Source organism: Tachysurus vachellii, chromosome 10 (assembly GCF_030014155.1).
Source record: "Tachysurus vachellii isolate PV-2020 chromosome 10, HZAU_Pvac_v1, whole genome shotgun sequence".
NCBI classification, from domain to species: domain Eukaryota; kingdom Metazoa; phylum Chordata; class Actinopteri; order Siluriformes; family Bagridae; genus Tachysurus; species Tachysurus vachellii.
Genome location: NC_083469.1, coordinates 15,182,746 through 15,202,162, shown reverse-complemented (window position 1 = coordinate 15,202,162; position 19,417 = coordinate 15,182,746). Strand labels below are relative to the sequence as shown.

At 37.2% G+C, this 19,417-nt stretch overlaps 2 protein-coding genes and 1 long non-coding RNA gene across 4 annotated transcripts in view; 2 read left to right on the top strand and 1 right to left on the bottom strand.

Moving 5' to 3' along the window:
• The first annotated feature begins 699 nt into the window (after positions 1-699).
• mocs3 (molybdenum cofactor synthesis 3) lies at positions 700-6,420 on the top strand. Its single transcript, XM_060880178.1, has 13 exons — positions 700-903; positions 993-1,122; positions 1,360-1,452; positions 2,411-2,531; positions 2,628-2,706; positions 2,812-2,925; positions 3,087-3,195; positions 3,997-4,059; positions 4,160-4,323; positions 5,071-5,118; positions 5,224-5,320; positions 5,447-5,554; positions 5,810-6,420. Exons 1-13 carry the CDS (start codon positions 802-804, stop codon positions 5,965-5,967), a joined length of 1,386 nt encoding a protein of 461 aa, XP_060736161.1. The 5' UTR covers positions 700-801; the 3' UTR covers positions 5,968-6,420.
• Positions 2,981-4,087, bottom strand: LOC132852766 (uncharacterized). The gene is made up of 2 exons (XR_009649130.1): positions 3,954-4,087; positions 2,981-3,439 (listed from the first exon to the last, which is right to left on the bottom strand). It is a non-coding gene; the product is annotated as an uncharacterized LOC132852766 (long non-coding RNA).
• A 3,533-nt stretch (positions 6,421-9,953) lies between the features above and the next one.
• The window catches only part of prkd3 (protein kinase D3), a 39,971-nt gene continuing 30,507 nt past the window's right edge, over positions 9,954-19,417 (top strand). For both annotated transcript variants that reach the window (XM_060879810.1, XM_060879811.1), the window contains exons 1-2: positions 9,954-10,327; positions 10,771-11,490. In XM_060879810.1, the coding sequence (XP_060735793.1) occupies positions 11,212-11,490 (279 nt within the window). In that variant the 5' untranslated portion in view covers positions 9,954-10,327; positions 10,771-11,211. The remainder of the gene's footprint in view (positions 10,328-10,770; positions 11,491-19,417) is intronic.

Genomic DNA, 19,417 nt, shown 5'->3' with positions numbered 1-19,417 from the left:
CCTCATTCAGTTACAGACACGCAGACAGAGGCAGAAAACAACCCAGAAAAAGATGTTGAATCAAATTCTGCAGAAAACTTCTCTTTAGTTTGACCAAATACCAGCTGCCAGAGTAAATTAGACAGATGGTAAATCTGGTAGATGGTGCTGGTAGGATCTAAATTACCACCTCTAATACAACCTTGTATAGTGATTTTATAAAAAGAAAATTCTTGAATTGAATTTTGAACTCTTACAAACAAAAATCAGTTTAGACGAGTAAGAAGAAATTTGAAAAATATCTATTTGGCAACCCGAGGATCTCTATAATACTATAAGAGGAATACTTTATAGAGGATAGAGTATCCTTCTTATAATATATACTTTATTGAGGAATATTATAAACACCATAAAACATATAATAACAAGTATAGAAATGGTTCGAGACCTCGGTTACTCCTAAAAACAACACTTTTTGTGTTACATTATTTTGTTATAATAAGCTATACCGTTTGGTCTATATTATTTTATTATGTTAAACTTAAACATGGTGATATTATGCATAAAATACATTGGACAGGGATTTTTGTCGAATACAGTAAATAGTTTATAGTGCACGACGACTGAATAAAGCGCTCTGGTTAATGTCTTATTCATCTTAGTGTTTACTTTTGACATGGTTTTTGATTGGTCAGTGAAAGCACGTGATCATAGGGATCTCACACGTGTTAGGTGACGGAGGTATACAGGAAGTGATTGGTGTGCATGGTGTGCATGTGAAATACTGTTTTATGTCGAAGACGCTTTTAGGTTTTTGTTTAAATGAATAATATGGATGATGATATTTTAAGTCTGAAGAAACAGCTCCTGGAAAAAGATGCGGAAATCACTGCGTTGAAAAACAAGCTGGAGCAAATCCAGAAGGTCTGCATTCATGTGACAAATACAACATCCAGCCTCTTAATACTGTATGCCAAGTGTATCATTTAGTATTCGATCTGTTATTTTGTCAGGATAACTCTTTACTAATGGGATTTCAAGACCAGGTATCGCAGTTGGATCATCTGCAATGTTCTGCTTTAACCAACGATGATATTATGCGCTACAGCAGGCAGCTGCTGTTGCCAGAGCTCGGTGTCAAAGGTGAAAGCATTTCTAGCATTTAGCAGACACCATTATCCAGAGTGACTTATATTTTATTTCAATTTATACATTTGAGTAATTGTGGGATTTGAACTCATGACCTACCAATCAGAAGTCCAATGTCTTAACCACTAGGCTACCACTTCCCCAAAAGCCTAAAGAAATGTAGTTATGAAACTGTTCCAGCTTTATGTTTGACAAAACAGGTTTGAAACAACTTGCTTCTTATCTTTCCAGGTCAGCTGAGCCTTTTAAACACGTCTGTATTGGTGGTGGGATGTGGAGGTCTGGGCTGTCCTTTAGCTCTTTACCTCGCTGCAGCTGGAATAGGTAGGCTGGGTTGTAGATCATCTAATTACCATATATTAACTACAGGGAAAAGTGGGCAGGTTCTTTACAAAGTAACAGATTCATTCTTCTCATGTTGGTCTGAACAGCATTCTGAACAGCATGCACTAATATAAACTGTTGTAGAAAGGACATTGTTTACATTTACATTATTTACTGTAAAGTGTCACCCACATGAGGATGAGGTTTCCTTCTGAGACTGGTTCCTCTCAAGGTTTCTTCCTCATATCATCTCAGGGAGTTTTTCCTTGCCGCCGTCGCATCCGGTTTGCTCATTAGGGATAGGGATCGATATATAGTATTTTAAATTTTAAGTTAATATTCTTTAAATTAGTTTTAAACTTTAATTTTATATATTCATTTATTTATTTTATCCTTATTTTTTCTTCTTCTTCTTCTTCTTCTTCTTCTTCTTCTTCTTATTATTATTATTATTCGATATTTAATTCTTTTCTCTCTCTCTACTGTTTCCATACTTATGTAAAGCTGCTTTGAATCAATGGGAATTGTTAAAAGTGCTTTACAAATAAATTGAATTGAATTAATTTCATTTCTAAATCAGAATTTTTTTTTTCCAAATATAATGCTGGAATTCAATACTGCACCCTGCAAGACTTAACTATGTAATGCAAAATTATCCTAATCCCAATTTCCAGTTTAGACAGTCAATCGAGTTTTGCACTAGAATAAGTGCCCAAATAAAAATAAATTACAAATTACCCTCAAATTTTTCTTTGAACCCAACAAATACAGTTGGGTAAGCTAATAAAGGCAAAATAAACTTCAATAACCATTCACAAACAAGCATATGAAATGTACAAACACAATGTGAAAAGCAAGATCATTTTGTGTATAATGAGTATACAACTTAATGCAATATAATAGATCAAGAATTTCACTATATATTTAGTTTAACATTGTGTATATTGCACACTATCAGGGCGTTTGGGACTGTTGGATTATGACGAGGTGGAGCTGAGTAATCTGCACAGACAGGTTCTGCACACAGAGCAGACTCAGGGTCTGCCCAAAGCCATGTCTGCAGCACAGGCCCTACACAGGTACATCTTTTTTCTACACAAAGACAAGTATGCATTAGGAACGAGGCTGAACCCTGTTACCCAGTGTGTTATGTGTTAACTTTACTTTTCTGACAGGTTAAATTCTACAACACAGTGTGTGCCATATCATCTTCAGCTGTCTTCTGAGAATGCCTTACAACTCATCCAACAGTATCCTTTCATGCTGTACTGTTTAGACTTTTAGAATTATCATCCGATGTTTTCAGTGTTATGTTAATTCTCAGTGTTTGTATTCTTGACTCCTTGTGTTTCTATGTATGACATTGTAGCTGATTGTTCAGATAACGTTCCAACACGGTACCTTGTCAACGATGCCTGTGTTCTCAGTGGCAAGCCCTTAGTGTCTGCAAGTGCTTTGCGAATGGAAGGCCAGGTAGGACACCTTTTAATAGCAAAATGATAATGCCTTGCACCTGAACCTCTTAGAATGGGAATTAATGTGCTTTTATTAAACAATGAAAACATTTACAGATAAATTCAGCCTTACTGAGATGAATAAATGTGTTTGTATGTCTTTTCTATCTCATTTCATAGCTCACTGTGTATAATTACAACCATGGACCCTGCTACAGGTGTTTATATCCTGTTCCCCCCCCACCGGACACTGTCACAAACTGCTCTGATGGAGGAGTGTTGGGAGTGGGTGAGTTCACAGCTATTACATGTACCTTTACCGGGCATTAGTTATGCTTGTAACACACATGATTTTACAGCCCCAGATCTACTGTAATTCCCGCATGAGAGTAAAAGCTTACTCGTGCACACCTGTAGCACCAAAGAATACAGTTGCTACTGTTGGGTTCTTGATCAAGGCCTTTATCCCTCTCTGCTCCAGAGTGTTGTATCACAGCTGAGCATAGCTGAACCTGTGCTCTGACAACAGACTCCTAACAAGCCAAGACAAAGAAAAGAATTTCACTATGCTATAATGTAAAAATAGGGAATTCTTCTTCTTGTTAGAATTTGCGAATTAACAGATCATGGAACAGTAATTGGTAGTGTAATGAGAGAGAGAGCAATAAACTGAAACTTAAAATGGTAAATCTCTAAATAGTAATAGTACAACAATCCACAACATTATGTAAGAGGGATAAATAATGGATAAGTCAGTTAGGATTGCACACAGATTGGACATGCTAGATTTGGGAATGGATTGTGTGTTCAAATTGGTTTAGTAACTGACTATTTTAGTGTGTTCGTGCTTTTCTTGCAAAGGTATGCAAAGATTTATAAATGAGACTGCATGTGTGCTGAGCCTTAGCTACTTCTCCTCCCTACAAAATGCCCTCTTGATTATACCACTAAGTTTGATCTGTGTATCGAACACTGTACCTTATATGTAGACTATTTATATGCATATTACTTTTCTATACATGACTCATAGCTAATTAAAAGTCTGACCAGTCCTGTGCAGTGTAAAAGCATATTTCCATCTTCATTGCAGTGGTTGGAGTCATGGGTTGTCTTCAAGCTTTAGAGGTTTTGAAAATTGCGTCCGGACAAAAATGTATCCTTCATTAAAACCAAAAACAGATTTCACTACACTGATTTCTTTAGATTTTAGTACACAATATTTTATGGGATCTGTCTTTGACTGACCCATGAAGCTTCCTTTGGGCAGCAGCTGATGATGTTCGATGCTCAGGATGGCCGTTTTCGTTGCATAAAGCTGAGAGCGAAGCAGGCAAGCTGTGTTGTTTGTGGAGATATGCCCAGTGTGACAGAGCTGCAGGACTATGAGAGCTTCTGTGGGTCTGCTGCAACAGATAAGGTCTGAATTATGTCACAGAATGAAGTTTTGGGTCAATGTTTGTTAATTATTTTTATGTAATAAACTGTCCACAAGAGGTCAGTATAGCTCTATCTGAAATCATGCCTGCAAATAATTCTGCGAATAAATCTGATTGCTAGCTTAATTAATTTAAAAGCCTTAATGTGAGCAACTCAGTCGATCTGATTGGGGTTCATGTGAATGAAATTTTGTTTGGATTGAAAGGGGTGGTGTAGATCTGAAATAATCCAGTAAATGGAGAAAAATCAGTCATGTAAATTAGACATTCGCTCATGCAGAAGTTTTTTTTTCCAGATATATGTAATGCACATGTAAATAAATATTTGAATTTGACTGCAATGATTATGGAACATAACTGTACTTCTGGAATCAGCAATTGGATTAAATAAAATTGTATTCATGAAAATGGGCACAGTTGAACATATGTACTGTTATTATAATAACAGATCACGCTGACCCTTACGAAGCCCCACGTTGGGTGCCACTAAATATGTACATATTACAGTACATATACATTAAATAATAAGTACATACACATTAAAAATTAATGAAAAATATCTTGTTTTACTAAATCTCAATATGAGGAAATATGAAATAAATCTAAACTTTAATTCAATTGATCTTACTCTAAGAAACTAAAAATCCCAATGCCAAAAATATTTTTTTTTCAAACAACTTTGGATCAACTAAAATTACTGGTCAGGTTAATTGTTTATCTTTTTCTAGTGTCGTAGATTGAATCTACTCTCTGCAGAACAGCGAGTCTCTGTGCAGGTAAATACAATTTGGCATTATTACCTTACTTATTGTATAATTTTGTATTAATATAAAGCCAAATATATTAAAGAATTGGCCTGTTACTCCACTTATTATCTGCAGGAGTATAAATCTATTGTGGACTGCAGAACTCCTCATCTCCTTCTTGATGTTCGGCCCAAAGTGGAAGTAGACATTTGCCACCTGCTCATTTCCATCAGTAGGATTTTCAACAGTTTTCATACAGATTCTTGTTCAAATTGACACAATCATACAGCAGTGCTACAGAATGGCATTAGCAGTTGTTATACCATACTATTAAGATTTTTCTTTTTGCTATTAATAGATATTCCATTGGCCAGTTTAGAGGATCAGAGAACAGACCACATTAATTTTCTAAAGGAAAAGATCTGTGAATTAAAATCGCAAATGAGCACTGAATCACAAGTCCCAGGTACTTGGTAACATTTTACTCTAAAAATATATGTATGTTTTATTTATTGTATATGATGCATGGTGCTTTATTTGGATTTTAATATAAAGCTTTGTTCTTAAGATTTGACATCATATCCAAGTCATAATAAATAAATGGCAAACATTCTGCATGGTGGTTAGTTTTATTTAGTAAGAAACATACTTCTATCATTTACAGTTAATCTTTAAGCAGTAAAATGCTGTAAAAACCTTACACATTTTTTCTTTTTGCTAGTGTATGTAGTGTGTAAACTGGGGAATGACTCTCAGAAGGCTGTGCTGCTGCTGGAGAAGATGTCTGGAACTGAACTTGAGCACATCACTGTGAAAGATATCACCGGAGGCTTGATGGCATGGGCTAATAAGATTGATCCATCTTTTCCTAAATATTAACGATTAATAATCCTGTTATTATTATAAATTAATAATGAACTATTTTTCCATTACTTGTATTCCTTTATCCAAAAGTAAACATTCTAGTCATTATTTTCTTGTGTGTTCTTTTGATATTATGTCTGTTTATTGATTGAAAGCATTTCGGTAAATTTTAAGTGCTCAAGATTTGAGATGAGACACCCTTGACATAGCCTGACACCCACCATAAGCAGTTTTGACCCAGTGCCAGACAACAAACCAACATTACCCCATTCTCCTGAGATGCCTCCTCAACAGATGTAGACACTCTCTCAATCATGGACTTTTTCCAAATCTAGTATGCAAGTGCACCTGAAAAATGCACAGGAATTGTGTGATGCAGTCATGTCAACATGGACCAGAATCTCAAACGAATGTTTACATATTGTACAATAAATGCCATGATTTATTGAGGCTATTTTGAGGGCAAAGGGAGGCCTTATGCAGTCTCAATTACTGTTCATATTTAAGTGCCCTGTACGTGTATGAAAAAAAAATAATACTTTTATAGTATTGTTTCATTATTTTTTTCTTTCTTTCCCGAACACAAATACTACAGTATCTGTAGCAGTATTATTTCTAGTAAAATAAATAAATTAATTCAAAATAATAAATTATTAATCTTAGATTAATTGATAGAATTTGACTGGTTTATGATCACTCTCCATTATCTTCCATCCTCTACACGCCTGCATGCAGAAGTATTTATAAACTCATGGGGGATTAAACATGTAACGGTATAGAATTACATTTATCTTCCCTAATTGCTTCATTTCTTGCTTTATAGCCAGCATATTGCACGTTGCTTTCAGTCAGGAAGCTGAATGCGCTTCCTTGTGGTTTGTTGTAAAATTAACTTTACTGCGCATTATCGCCACCTTCTGGGGTTTCAAACTGCCAATTATTGATTATGGGATATTTTAATCTACAAATAAATGAATGAAGAAATATCACTTTCTGGCAGTGACCCCTGGGATGACAGTGAAATGAGTGTCCCTTCTGATACTGGGTTTGTCAAAGTGCTCCATCACTCAACAAGTAATGTATCCCAGGTAAACATCAACATTCCACCACACTTGCTAAGCAAATCTGCATTGTTTAGTCTTTGCAAAGCAAAAGTCCATCCAAGACTTTCCAAATGCCATTGTACCTGTCCTCATTCTTTCCCTTCTTCATCTTGCTGGTGGTGAACCCACAAGATTCTTATTTTGGCCTGAGCCTGACTAAGTTATGTGGGTGGCCTGGTCACCAGATTCTACCCCCAGACCTGGCTCCGGGTGGGTAACACTAACCCTAATCCATGTAGGGTACATTTGTTCTTTTTTGTACCTTTCATGGGGGTCTTTAGGTTTGCTCTTTGTCTACTCAGATCTGTTCACCGTGGGTGGTATTACTGTGGTAGCATAAGGATCCTGGCTACATAGCCCTCAGGTTCAGCAAAGTTCACACACTCTTTCACCATGACATGGTCTCAGTTCCATAATAATAATAATAATAATAATAATAATATGTATACAGAAATACACAAATCCATTAAGATAACTTTACAGAAGAACAACAGGGAACAATTTTTGTGTTTCCATTTTAATGGGATTTTAAACATTCATTCGTTTATTCATTCATTCTTCACTAACTAAGCAAACAATGGCAGGGCTTGGACACTCTCAAACACACGGCAGGAGGTGGACACTCTCAAACTCTCAGGTTGTAGGAGACCTCAAATGAACTTGTACTGGGGTGTTTTATTTGGCAATATTTAATTTCTTCTTGATATACAATAACTAGATATACATGTACCTACAGTAAAGACAATAATAATACATGCATACATGTAAATTATTGCATAAATGTGCTATGCAGCTCAGTTTCTCTTCTCTTCTCTTCTCTTCTCTTCTCTTCTCTTCTCTTCTCTTCTCTTCTCTTCTCTTCTCTTCTCTTCTACTCTTTTGCATGGTAAATATTCTTGTAAATTAGTGGAGTGCGAGGCTGAGACTTGCTCTCTCTCTAAAATCTGGACCAACGTCTACATCAAAAACTTGGGGGAGTATGCGGACAACAAGGAATCCCCACAAATACAAACACACACATTATACAACACACATTATCTACATTATAACATAGAAGCTCTGTTTTTCACCGATATTTTATGGTTCTGGACTTTTATTTGACATACTGCACCGGGTGATCCAGTAGATTTTGACCTTATCTATAGACTGATCTTAAATTATTCCAACAATTCCTCGGTAGGCATGTTCTGATCTCCTGCTGTTTGGGTTATATCATTATCACAAGATTACTAATGGCATTTGCCTTTTCCTTTCTGATTGTAGGCTAATCTAAACAGTCTCTTATCTAAACATTAACTTGCATGCCCACTTTTATAACCTCTTCGGGGCTCTTTCATATCCCCTTTCTACTAAAGTGGAAAATTACACAAGCCTTGAAATGTCATATTAATCCTAATAAATATGCTAATTAAAGATGATTTAAAAACAATTCCACCTACATTGTTCTTGAATGAAACGTTAGTTCTGAACACAATGTTTTTTATTGTTAATAATGATTAGGTTAATGCTTTCACTCACACACCTGTTATTTAGATTTACAGCATTTGGCAGACACTTTGAGCGACTTGATCTCATGATCTCATTTTTATGCAATTGAGGGTTAAGGGCCTTGCTTAGGGGCCCAACAGTGGCAGCTTCGTGGACCTGGGATTGAACTCACAACCATCTGATTGGTAGCCCAACACCTTAACCACTAGGCTGACATATTACATCAGAGAAAATGATAATTTGATATTAGATGTGAGCAAAGATGGGGGCACGGGGGCTTAGTGGTTAGCACGTTCGCCTTACACCTCCAGGGTTGGGGGTTCGATTCCTGCCTCTGCCTTGTGTGTGTGGAGTTTGCATGATCTCCACGTGCCTCAGGGGTTTCCTCCGGGTACTCCCCCGGTCCAAAGACATGCATGGCAGGTTCATTGGCATCTCTGGAAAATTGTCCGTAGTGTGTGATTGCGTGAGTGAATGAGAGTGTGTGTGTGCCCTGCGATGGGTTGGCACTCTGCCCACGGTGTAAGCTGCCTTGATGCCCGATGACGCCTGAGATAGGCACAGGCTCCCCGTGACCCGAGAAGTTCGGATAAGCGGTAGAAAATGAGTGAGTGAATGAATGAATGAATGAATGAATGAATGAATGAATGTGAACAAAGATAACCTACATTATCTTGTATCGTATTTTTCTATTTGTATATCAGACTATATTGCCATGGCAACATAAACATATGTGAAACCTAATAAACTAAATTTCTTGTTGTTATAAATATGTTGTTCCACCCTTAGGGTACACATTTTTCTTATTCAAGCAAACATTAGAAATACTCACACAGATATTTTGGATTAAGGGAAATTGTATAAACTTGATTCTGATTCTCCAAATTAAACCTTTAACTCATCAGTGTATGACAACATGAAAAATACTTTAAAATCAATACTCAGGGGGAAAAAGGATGATATCTATAGCTGCTGTAGTTACTCAGTTACATTATACAAAAGTAGCAGGAACAAGAAGCAAGAATGAACCATGTTTCATTATTTTCAGGTGAAGATAAAGTTCTCACACCACAGAATAAAATAAAATAAATAAAATAAAAAAGTCTCTTTCTACCTTTAAAAGTAAACTTGTTTTGTGAATGATAAGGCTTAATCAAGACGTATTAATTGCTAATAACATTAATCTGATAGTATAAACTAATAAACTAGCGAAGAGAATGAAACATCATCAAAGACTTTCACTTATATATTGCTTTAAAATCGATTCTACCGACTCGTCTAAAAGAATCGTTCGATAAGAACCGAATCATTGTGGCCTTTTTGAATCAATCGTACCGCTAGAGGTCGCGAAAGAGCTCTGAGCCTCTGTGTACATAACGGAAACGGCTATCAAGTCAGGCATGCGCGTGATGCAAAAGCAGGGGAAAAAAGCCCGAGAAACACGCAGGGTTTAAGGAACTGTAGTGGAGTCGCTTTGGGTACCAAAACGTTTGCTTTCAACCAGCTTCACGCAACCTGGGAGCAGTTTTTCTCTTTCTGCGACTCGGAGCTTCCAGCTGAAAACACGACGCACTCATGAAGGCGCTTTTCGCTTCCAGACGTGAGAGAAGAAAAAGTTTTCGAAAACTTCCCCAGTCTTTAATCCAGATCAGTGCAGGAATCTGGAGCTCTCAGGGATTTAAAACCTTTGAGTAAACACGGGATTGTAACTACACTTTAACCAGCTTCGTTTTTTTTTGGAAGTGTTTTTGTTTCACAAACGCCTTTTCTGTATATATATCCAGGTAATGTGTGATTATAATGTAATGTGCTTTGTAATATTCAGTGATTTGCATCTACATGTTACTATGCACACTACAGTGAACACGAGCAAAACAATTGTAAAGTTGTTTTGCTGGCAGTTGTGGTCCTTTGCCAGCTACATGATCGAGAGGCGGAGGATCCTCTCCAGATGTGGGGAATGGCAAGGCTTCCAGATGTGGGTTACAGGGAGCAACTGCCATAATAGAAAAAAAAAACAAAAAACAAATGTAATTATTAAATTCTTAATCCTAAATATGATAAATTATAAACAAGCAGTTTTCTCCATTGATGATTGCTTTTGTCAATTTGTAAATTTTGTTTCTGTTGTCATGTTGAATTATTTCTATGATATAACTGTGTACATTTAAGATACAAGTAAGCCTTTAATACATGTTTTGAACATTTAATTCTTTCTTTTTAACAGAGCTTGATGAGCAGGAATGGGACGTGAACACAAAAGACTATTTCTAGGATAACATCTGCTCTGTGGACCTTCGAGATGAGATCCTGACAGCTCAGCTGAGACATCCTCAAATACACTTATTAGTGCAATGTGTACACCAGAGAGCACCACTGGTACTGTGTAAGGAGAGCATAATTATACTTATTATTGTATAATTATGCTATTGGGATTACTATATTAGTGTGTAAATTCAGAACACAAATATAACACGTACTTCGTAGCCTATGTGAAGGACTGTGCAAGACTGTGACAGTTCAGATACTGTTGACATTCTATATAAACAACAGATGTCCAGATAAATCTCTTATTATCTCAGAAAATCTGTGGTGTTGAGACACAGGTTTCAGGCTCATCAATTTTAGGTTTTTACTCAGCAGTCATCTCAGTGTAGGAGGCAAACCAATGTCTGCCTGCAGTAGTACACCTCCTTCACCCTTGCCCAAAGCCTACCTCCACTCCCAGCCTACACCCCCAACCCCATCCCCAAGTCCTCCGGTGGCCCTGTTCGGCCGCCTGTCCAACGGCAGTCACAGCGCTCCAAGCCCAACACTCTCCAGAGGTCTGGATGGACTTTCCTTTCTCCTTCAGATTGGCCTCACCAGGGAGACAGTCAGCCTGGAGCCACATGACCTGTCACTCAATGCTGTGAAAGACCTGGTCTGTTCCATTGTCGACCAAAAGGTAGATTTTCAAAAGACTTTCTTGTTTACTATAACGTGATACAGATGTTCATTGATGGTCTTGTGCAAGACTATTAATCCTCAACTGCTTTTGGGTGTTGCTTTGTCTCAATATGTTGGCCCCAATTTACATAATATTACTAATACCTTTGTAGTTTTCTCTGTTACAGACTCAGTACATCTTATGTAAATATACATGTGCCTCAGCTTCAGTTTTGTATACTTAAATGACACAAAATGCATTATTAGCTCTCTTGGGTGTAACAGTGGACAGGAATCTGGCAGAACTAGCCATTATTTTATATATAAAGTACAAATTTATATACATAATACACATTTAAAAAGACAGACAAGTACATTCTGCATTCAGACTGGTATATAATTCAAGAACTTTATAAAATGTCTAGATATAAAAAATGGGACTTAGTAGTTTTTCTGTAACAGAGGAGGTTGCATAATATGCATAATACGAAATGGGACCAACATGTCAAATAAATAGATGTAACTAAGTCTGGCAAAGTCTACAGTGTTAGACTGAATCTCTGCAGGATATCTCATCTGAGCTGTGACATAAATTTCCTCCCTGTCTGAGTGCTGGAAAAGCAGAGAAATAACTCAGTAAGGTTTAGTTTAGCAAGCATTTATTTTAGAAATTGGATAGTATTTGTCTAATTTAGGATTTTCACCGAAAATGTTATGAGAGAACATTTTCATGCTTCTTTAATCAAGATTAATTTGAACATTGTAAATCTGAGAATACTTGTCTAGATTTATAATGGTAGTGTTTGGTCAGCAGGCTACTCATAAGTCACATCAGCTTGGGTGCATCTTTAACAAAAACAAAATCTGGCAAAGGTTTTCTCGATTTTGTTTTTCGTTAAAGATGCACCAAAGCTGATGTGACTGACCAAATGTAGATTTCTGTCATATTAATTTATGTAAAAGGCTGTGACTAATCTAGACTGTGCTTATCTGTGCTATAATCACCAGGAAGTTGGTGTGGTGGAAAAAGCAACAAAGGGCATTAGTTGCTGATTAAAGAACACATTTTCATACCATCAGTTCAAAAATGAGTTCACAGAGAGATGTAATGACACAATGGAGGCAGTGTAGATGTAAGTAATGACACAACTCTGAAAACATAATTAGTGGTTGCTTGTCCATAGGGAGAAGGTGGAAATTCTGATGTCCTCTTTTGTGTGACCAATGATATGGGACTAAGTACAATAATAACAGCTCCATGTAGTTATAATTGCATGTAATGATTTAAAACAGGAACCAGGAAAAGTGCTAATAGAGCCCATTTGGAGTAGTCTATGATACACAAGGTGCAGAAACATTTCTGTTATAAGGCAAAGACTGGAACAGGGATTATAAGAGTGGATATCCGTACATCAGGTGTACCTGTGCACCTTGGTGGATTTATTAATACAACCAAAGTCTGAAAGAAAATGTCTGGAAGTAGATGTAGAAGAAAACGTATTCATTTTCTATTTCATTATCTTTGGTAGACTAGTTTCAAGTCTTCTGTTTAGGTTTCAAGATGTAGTGGGAATTAAAAAAAAAAGCTATATCTAAAACAACTCATAATAAGCTTTAAGACTTTATGCTGTCAGACTGAATGTTGTTAATTTTCTACCCCTTGTTATGGGGTTAATTTTGCCATTATTAATGTTGTTCTATCTGTGCCAAAGTCACAGGCTGCTGCTGATTATAACAGCTAAATGTTATGTGTTCAATTTCTATATAGGATTTTACACATGCAGCATTTCAGTTCACCATCTACATGGCAAAGTGTTTTTATATGATTATTTTAAACAAATCCAACTAGTTTGATTAGATCTGTGAAACAAAGCGTATTTTTGTAAGCACACAAATTGTGTAACTAATTTTTTAACAGATTTTGTTAAATTAACTTAGTTACAGCCCTTTTACTAGACCACACTGAGCAGCTCTGTCCAAAGTGTGCCATTTTTCACAGAGAACAGTCTGGCAGTGATGTGATGATATAACCCTTTACCAGAACACAGTGAGCTCCGTATCGAAGCTAAGAGACAAGCTGCAACCTTGCATGGTTCCTTGTTAATCTGCTACGCAACCAGACAGGTTCACATCAAGTCAAGTTCACATTCCTTCAGGCAAGTGTAATGCAGTGGTGAATGCTCACTAGCTTGTGATTTGGAACCTGGCTTTAGGGCAGAATCCAGTATTGATGTTTTCTTGATGTTGTTTTCTGGCTTGAAGGCAGGAATTTTAGAGAGAGACAGTGTTTTGGAGTTGTTTTAAGTATCATCTGCGTCAGTGAGCCAGTTTGAGTGGACACACAGAAGGATCATTTTTATGGAAAAACCAAGCAACAGTGTCAGTCTCAAAACTTTGTGTGCTGTTCTGGATCACCCAAATCCCATGGGGTGAGCTGAAAACCCCATGAGCTGAGATCCAGCCCAGCACCATCATATGGCTTTGATATCAGTGGAAAAAATGACTCTGAATTCTCCCATTCTCCTTACCATCTTTACTCATACAAGTGTGCAGGCGTACAGACACAAATACACTTACACATATGTTCTGCTATGAAAAGTGTTACATATTAATATCGCAATAGAATGAGCTGTGGGTAAATTATGTATATTCAGGCATTAGTGTTATACAGCCAAGAAAATGTACCACTATAAAATTTAAGCCGTAAGCATATTTATTTATTTTTTTTATATATTCTGTTCTGTAAATGATGCATGATTATTTTTTCTGTTGTTGGGATTATTAGGAATTGTTTAAAACTGCTTTCTGATCCAGATGTCTAGTTGTAACACAGTAACCTATAGTAAAAAGTAACATAGTTGTAGCCTATTTAAAAGTAGTGTACTATAGAACTTCAGATGTGGACCCATGGCTTCTCATTTTGTGGTTACTTGGAAGTTGTCACTATAGAGTTGTAGCATATAGACTTTCTCAATTTCTCTTTTACCTCTGAGAAAAGTATTTTATTGTAAAGTGTTCAAAGACCATGTACTGCTTGGAACTTTACACATATTTAATATTGTGATAGTTGCTGACCATCTATAATGGGTACAATTAGTCGATCGGCCAGTTTTGGGTTTTGAATATTAACGTGACAAAGTAGTAGTTCTAACTGTATGGGTTCTGTAAACAATTATTTTAAAAATTGTTCATTTTACTGGTGCAGCTGAGCTTGACCGCAGTGTTTCATTTGAATGAACTTTTGCTTCTGAGTTTGGTTTATAGTTTCACATGAACTGCAGTCACTGTAATGGAAGGACACTATGCAAACCACACAGGGCTGCTTTGACTTCCTGCTGAATGCAAAACCACACTACTGAACCATTCACCACTGTCCTGTGCTCAGCTTTTATACAAAGCTTGTATGTAAGCCTTACTTAGTACTACTGCTAATTGCAAAGTGGGTCCATTATGCTTGGGGCTACAGTAATTTATGAGATCAGACAGATTGAATAAATGCTGCACATTTAGATATAAGAAGAAAACTAACATTTTTTTAAAAGAACTGGATGTATGTAGCACCAACAGTTTTCATTTTGTGATTGTTATTGGTGTATAACGGACAATGTAGAGCATGATGAGGGAAATAAACATCTGATAATGAAGCACTTCCTGTTTTGGTGTTGCCCCTGCTCTCCTCTGCCCGAAAGTTCACCACGATGACAAGAAAAATACAGTATATTTTCAAGAGCTGATGTGCTTAATATTTCCACACACTTTTTGAGAAGATCCTAACACATCACACACCTGGACGCCTGGAAAATTAGGTTAGCACTTGACTTCGGGCCAACTTTACCATAGCAAATGATATACAGGGGAATGTGGGAATTTCTCATAAGGTCTTGAATAAGTGGCGATGTGAGGGAACCACTGTATAGTCTGTTGCATTTCAGTGTGAATTTGGAAGGAGGGTGAATTTACTTTGGCTCAACTCGAATAGCCCCCCCTCCTCTTCTGCTCTGTCAGAAAGGGATGATAAAGCTAGCTCGGAGGACAAAGGTTTGTAGCTTTTTTGGCAAATACTTTGGAAAAAGGCATAAACTTCTCAAAATCTCTCTGAAGGCACTTTTATGAAGACTAAACCTTGTGCCCGACCTTGAATCACTCATGCAGCTGGAAACACTGTGCGGTCGGATGTTAATGTGTTGCATAAAGGCAAGTAAGTAGTCATTCCCACTGTGTGATAGGTTAGTAACTTTCATTCTATGGGCAAGGTCTGTAGTTGGTCCATTTAATGAATACTGCATGCTTTGAATAAAAAAGTTATACATGCCAGAGTAGGACAGTTACTTTATTCTGGGTGGGTCTGAATCTACAGATCTGTAATTACTGATTTTAAGCACTGTTCATTTTTCTTGTGCGTAGATGGCTCTCTTACAGATTAGTGTCTGTTTAGTTTTAGTTTGCAGCTGTTGTCTATGGCAGGAGTCTTCATATCTTGAGGTTCAGTCATTTTACATTAAATATTGCTAATATCTCTGTGAATGATGCACAAATTCTAAACCACAGACACATTGACTATTCCCTCATACAAACCCCTGAGCTGAAGGGTTTATCAGTTGTCACTGTAGTTTGGGATGTTCAGTCAGGATTTATTAGATTTAAAATACATCTGACTATTTACATTTCCAAGAAAAATGCTATCAATTTGTTCTGGCTAAGAGAAAAGGTAGAAAATCTGCCTTCTGTTTTTTAAGGAACTTTATCATTCCTCTCCTGCAGGTTCATTGGGAGGATAGCTGTCAACATTAAACTGTTACCAAGGTAACCCAGAACCGAAATGTTGGCAGAAAAAGACTTGAGACTTGAGTAAAAAGTGGGGGAGCATATGGAAACTGGAGTGTGCCATGATCATCCTGGCCAAAACTAACCGTAAAATGAACAGGAAATAAATTCCCCCAAGCCTGACCCCAAAGGTCTATATAGCAAGCATCTGCCTGCTCCTATGGAAGGAACGGTATTTAATTTTTTTCATTCAGTGTGATATACTGCTTCCAAAAACTTTTACCTTGATATTTCCTAGAAACTCAGAATAAAACATGTTTTAGTGTATAACAGTGTGTCTGTGCTTTGAAGCATGGAGGTTGTGCTTAGTGGCCTAAGCAGATGTGTACACAGAGTAAATTGTTCAGGTCTACATAATGCTGTGTGTTTGTGTTGTAAAACAATGTTAACAAAGTCAGTACAATTTTTCTAGCAAATGTTTTAAAGCTTTATAAAATAGAGTGTCAGACAGGGATGGTCTTGTTTTACACAGTAGTACATTTCTCAGGGAGAGCTGTGCAGTGAAGGGAAGGGAAGTACCCTCTGTGTAGTGACTAGCATAATCTGTACCATCTGCAGTTGTGCTTTTTTGCTGTTCCTGCTCAAGTGCATAATAGAGCAGTTGGAGAAAACACTCCCCTAGTCAGAAATCATGGATCACAGCAGCCTGACTCATTAAAAGGCAGGGTGTGTATGATTGACTGAGTGTGCAGATGAATGGTGATTACGCTTTGTGTCAGGCCAGAGCCCTGTGTGTGTGTGTGTGTGTGTGTGTGTGTGTGTGTGTGTGTGTGTGTGTGTGGTTGGGGGTTGTGGGGGGTGACGGTAAGAGTCATAGCCTGCACCACTGCCACATAGATGTCTTTGCCTTGGCAGTACTTGACGGGGGCACATGGATGAAGTGAATTTGCCAGTCTTTAAATTAGGAATGAGGTTTTTCTGAAGCATGGCTGTTGCTGTGTTTGCCTGCATAAACATTTCCAGACTTATTTTAAGTCAAAAAGTCAGTTTTAAATAAAAGAAAAGTCATTCCTGTTTCTGTGTTTTTTGGAACATAGATATTAATACCTGATTACACTTTTAATGTTAAGATGCAGGATTATTTTCTATTATATATATTCTAACAGTTTATTCGATAAAACATCAAAACCCTTCACAAAACCTTTGATTTTTGCATTGACATACTGTAGATGTAGACTATATATTCATTTTGTGTATATATTATAAAACTCTGCATTTACGTTGATGGTCATAATAGGAAACATATATTTTTTTCTTTTTATGTATGTATGTGTGTGTATATATATATATATATATATATATATATATATATATATATATATATATATATATATATATATATATATATATATATATATATACACACACACATACATACATAAAAAGAAAAAAATCAACAGTCACTATTTTTGGCCTCAAAATTTTCCACAGCCATATATATATATATATATATATATATATATATATATATATATATATATATATAAATATATATATATATATGGCTGTGGAAAATTTTGAGGCCAAAAATAGTGACTGTTGCTCACTTTCACATTTCACACTGTTTCACACTTTCACACTTTGACATTGCTAGTATCTTTATGTGAAGCAAGCTTAGCAAGATTACTTGAAGGCAAAATAAGTAAAAAAAATACATATTTTTCTCATTCAAAGTCAGTCACATTAAAATCAGCTGCTTATTGTAGATTAAGTCCTATATGATTCAAAAACAGTCATACATAATTTGATATATATCATATATCATGCACACAGACCTCTAAAGGTGTGCAGTGGTATTTGGCACCAAGACATTAACAGCAGGTATTTTACTTCCTGTAAGTTGTGAGGTGAACCATGAATCAGTTTGTTTATCCAACACATCCCACAGACGCTCGATTAGATTGAGATCTGCGGAATTTGGAGATAACACCTTGAAAACACTATCAGGTTCCTCAAAAAAATCCTAAACAATGTTTGCAGTGTTGCAGGGGGCATTATCCTGCTGAAAGATTCCACTGCCATTAGGGAATACCTTTGCCATGAATTGGTTTACTACACTGCTCTACAGCAGTGTTTAGGTAGATGGTATGTGTCAAATTAACATCAACATGAAAAACCAGGAGATACTTCCCAGCAGAACATTGGCGAGAGCATCACACTGCCTCTGCCTTCTTGTCTTCTTCTCATTGTGCATCCATGTGTTCCTCAGGTACGTCACACAAACACCCAGCTGTACACATGATGTAAAAGCAGTGTGATTAATCAGGCCAGACCACATTCTTTCTTTGTTTCATGGTCCAGTTCTGATGCACAAATCGCCATTGTAGGCTCTTTTGGTGGTGGTCATTCCCACTCTGTGGACAAATGTATTACCATCTCAAGATGTTGTTGCCGTCTTCATATACTGTAAGCGATTTACCTCAAGAGGTAGAGCAGCATAAAAATGTATGAAAACTATTCCCCTGGAATTGGACTTTGATTTTAAGGTGTTTTCACACCTGAGTCTGTCCCCACTATTGATTCTTGTGGGGGTGGAGCAACATATTCACAGACATTATTTCACATTCAGGGGGGGCACGTGGCTTAGTGGTTAGCACGTTCGCCTCACACCTCCAGGGTTGGGGGTTCGATTCCCGCCTCCACCTTGTGTGTGTGGAGTTTGCATGTTCTCCCCGTGCCTCGGGGGTTTCCTCCGGGTACTCCGGTTTCCTCAACCTGGTCCAAAGACATGCATGGTAGGTTGATTGGCATCTCTGGAAAATTGTCCATAGTGTGTGATTGTGTGAGTGAATGAGAGTGTGTGTGTGCCCTGCGATGGGTTGGCACTCCGTCCAGGGTGTATCCTGCCTTGATGCCCGATGACGCCTGAGACACAGGCTCCCCGTGACCCGAAGTAGTTTGGATAAGTGGTAGAAAATGAGTGAGATGAGTGAGTATTTCACATTCAGGAATTCAGTTCAAGTCGATGCGTGATTTGATTGCAACTACATACATTATTGTTGTGCATGCAGGTTTGCAAAGTACTGGCATGGCATTTCAGCGAGCAGCATTTTTCCAGCAGTGCACAAGAATTTTTCTATCAGTGGAAAAGTGCAAAAGTGAGCCAGTCACATTGCTACAGT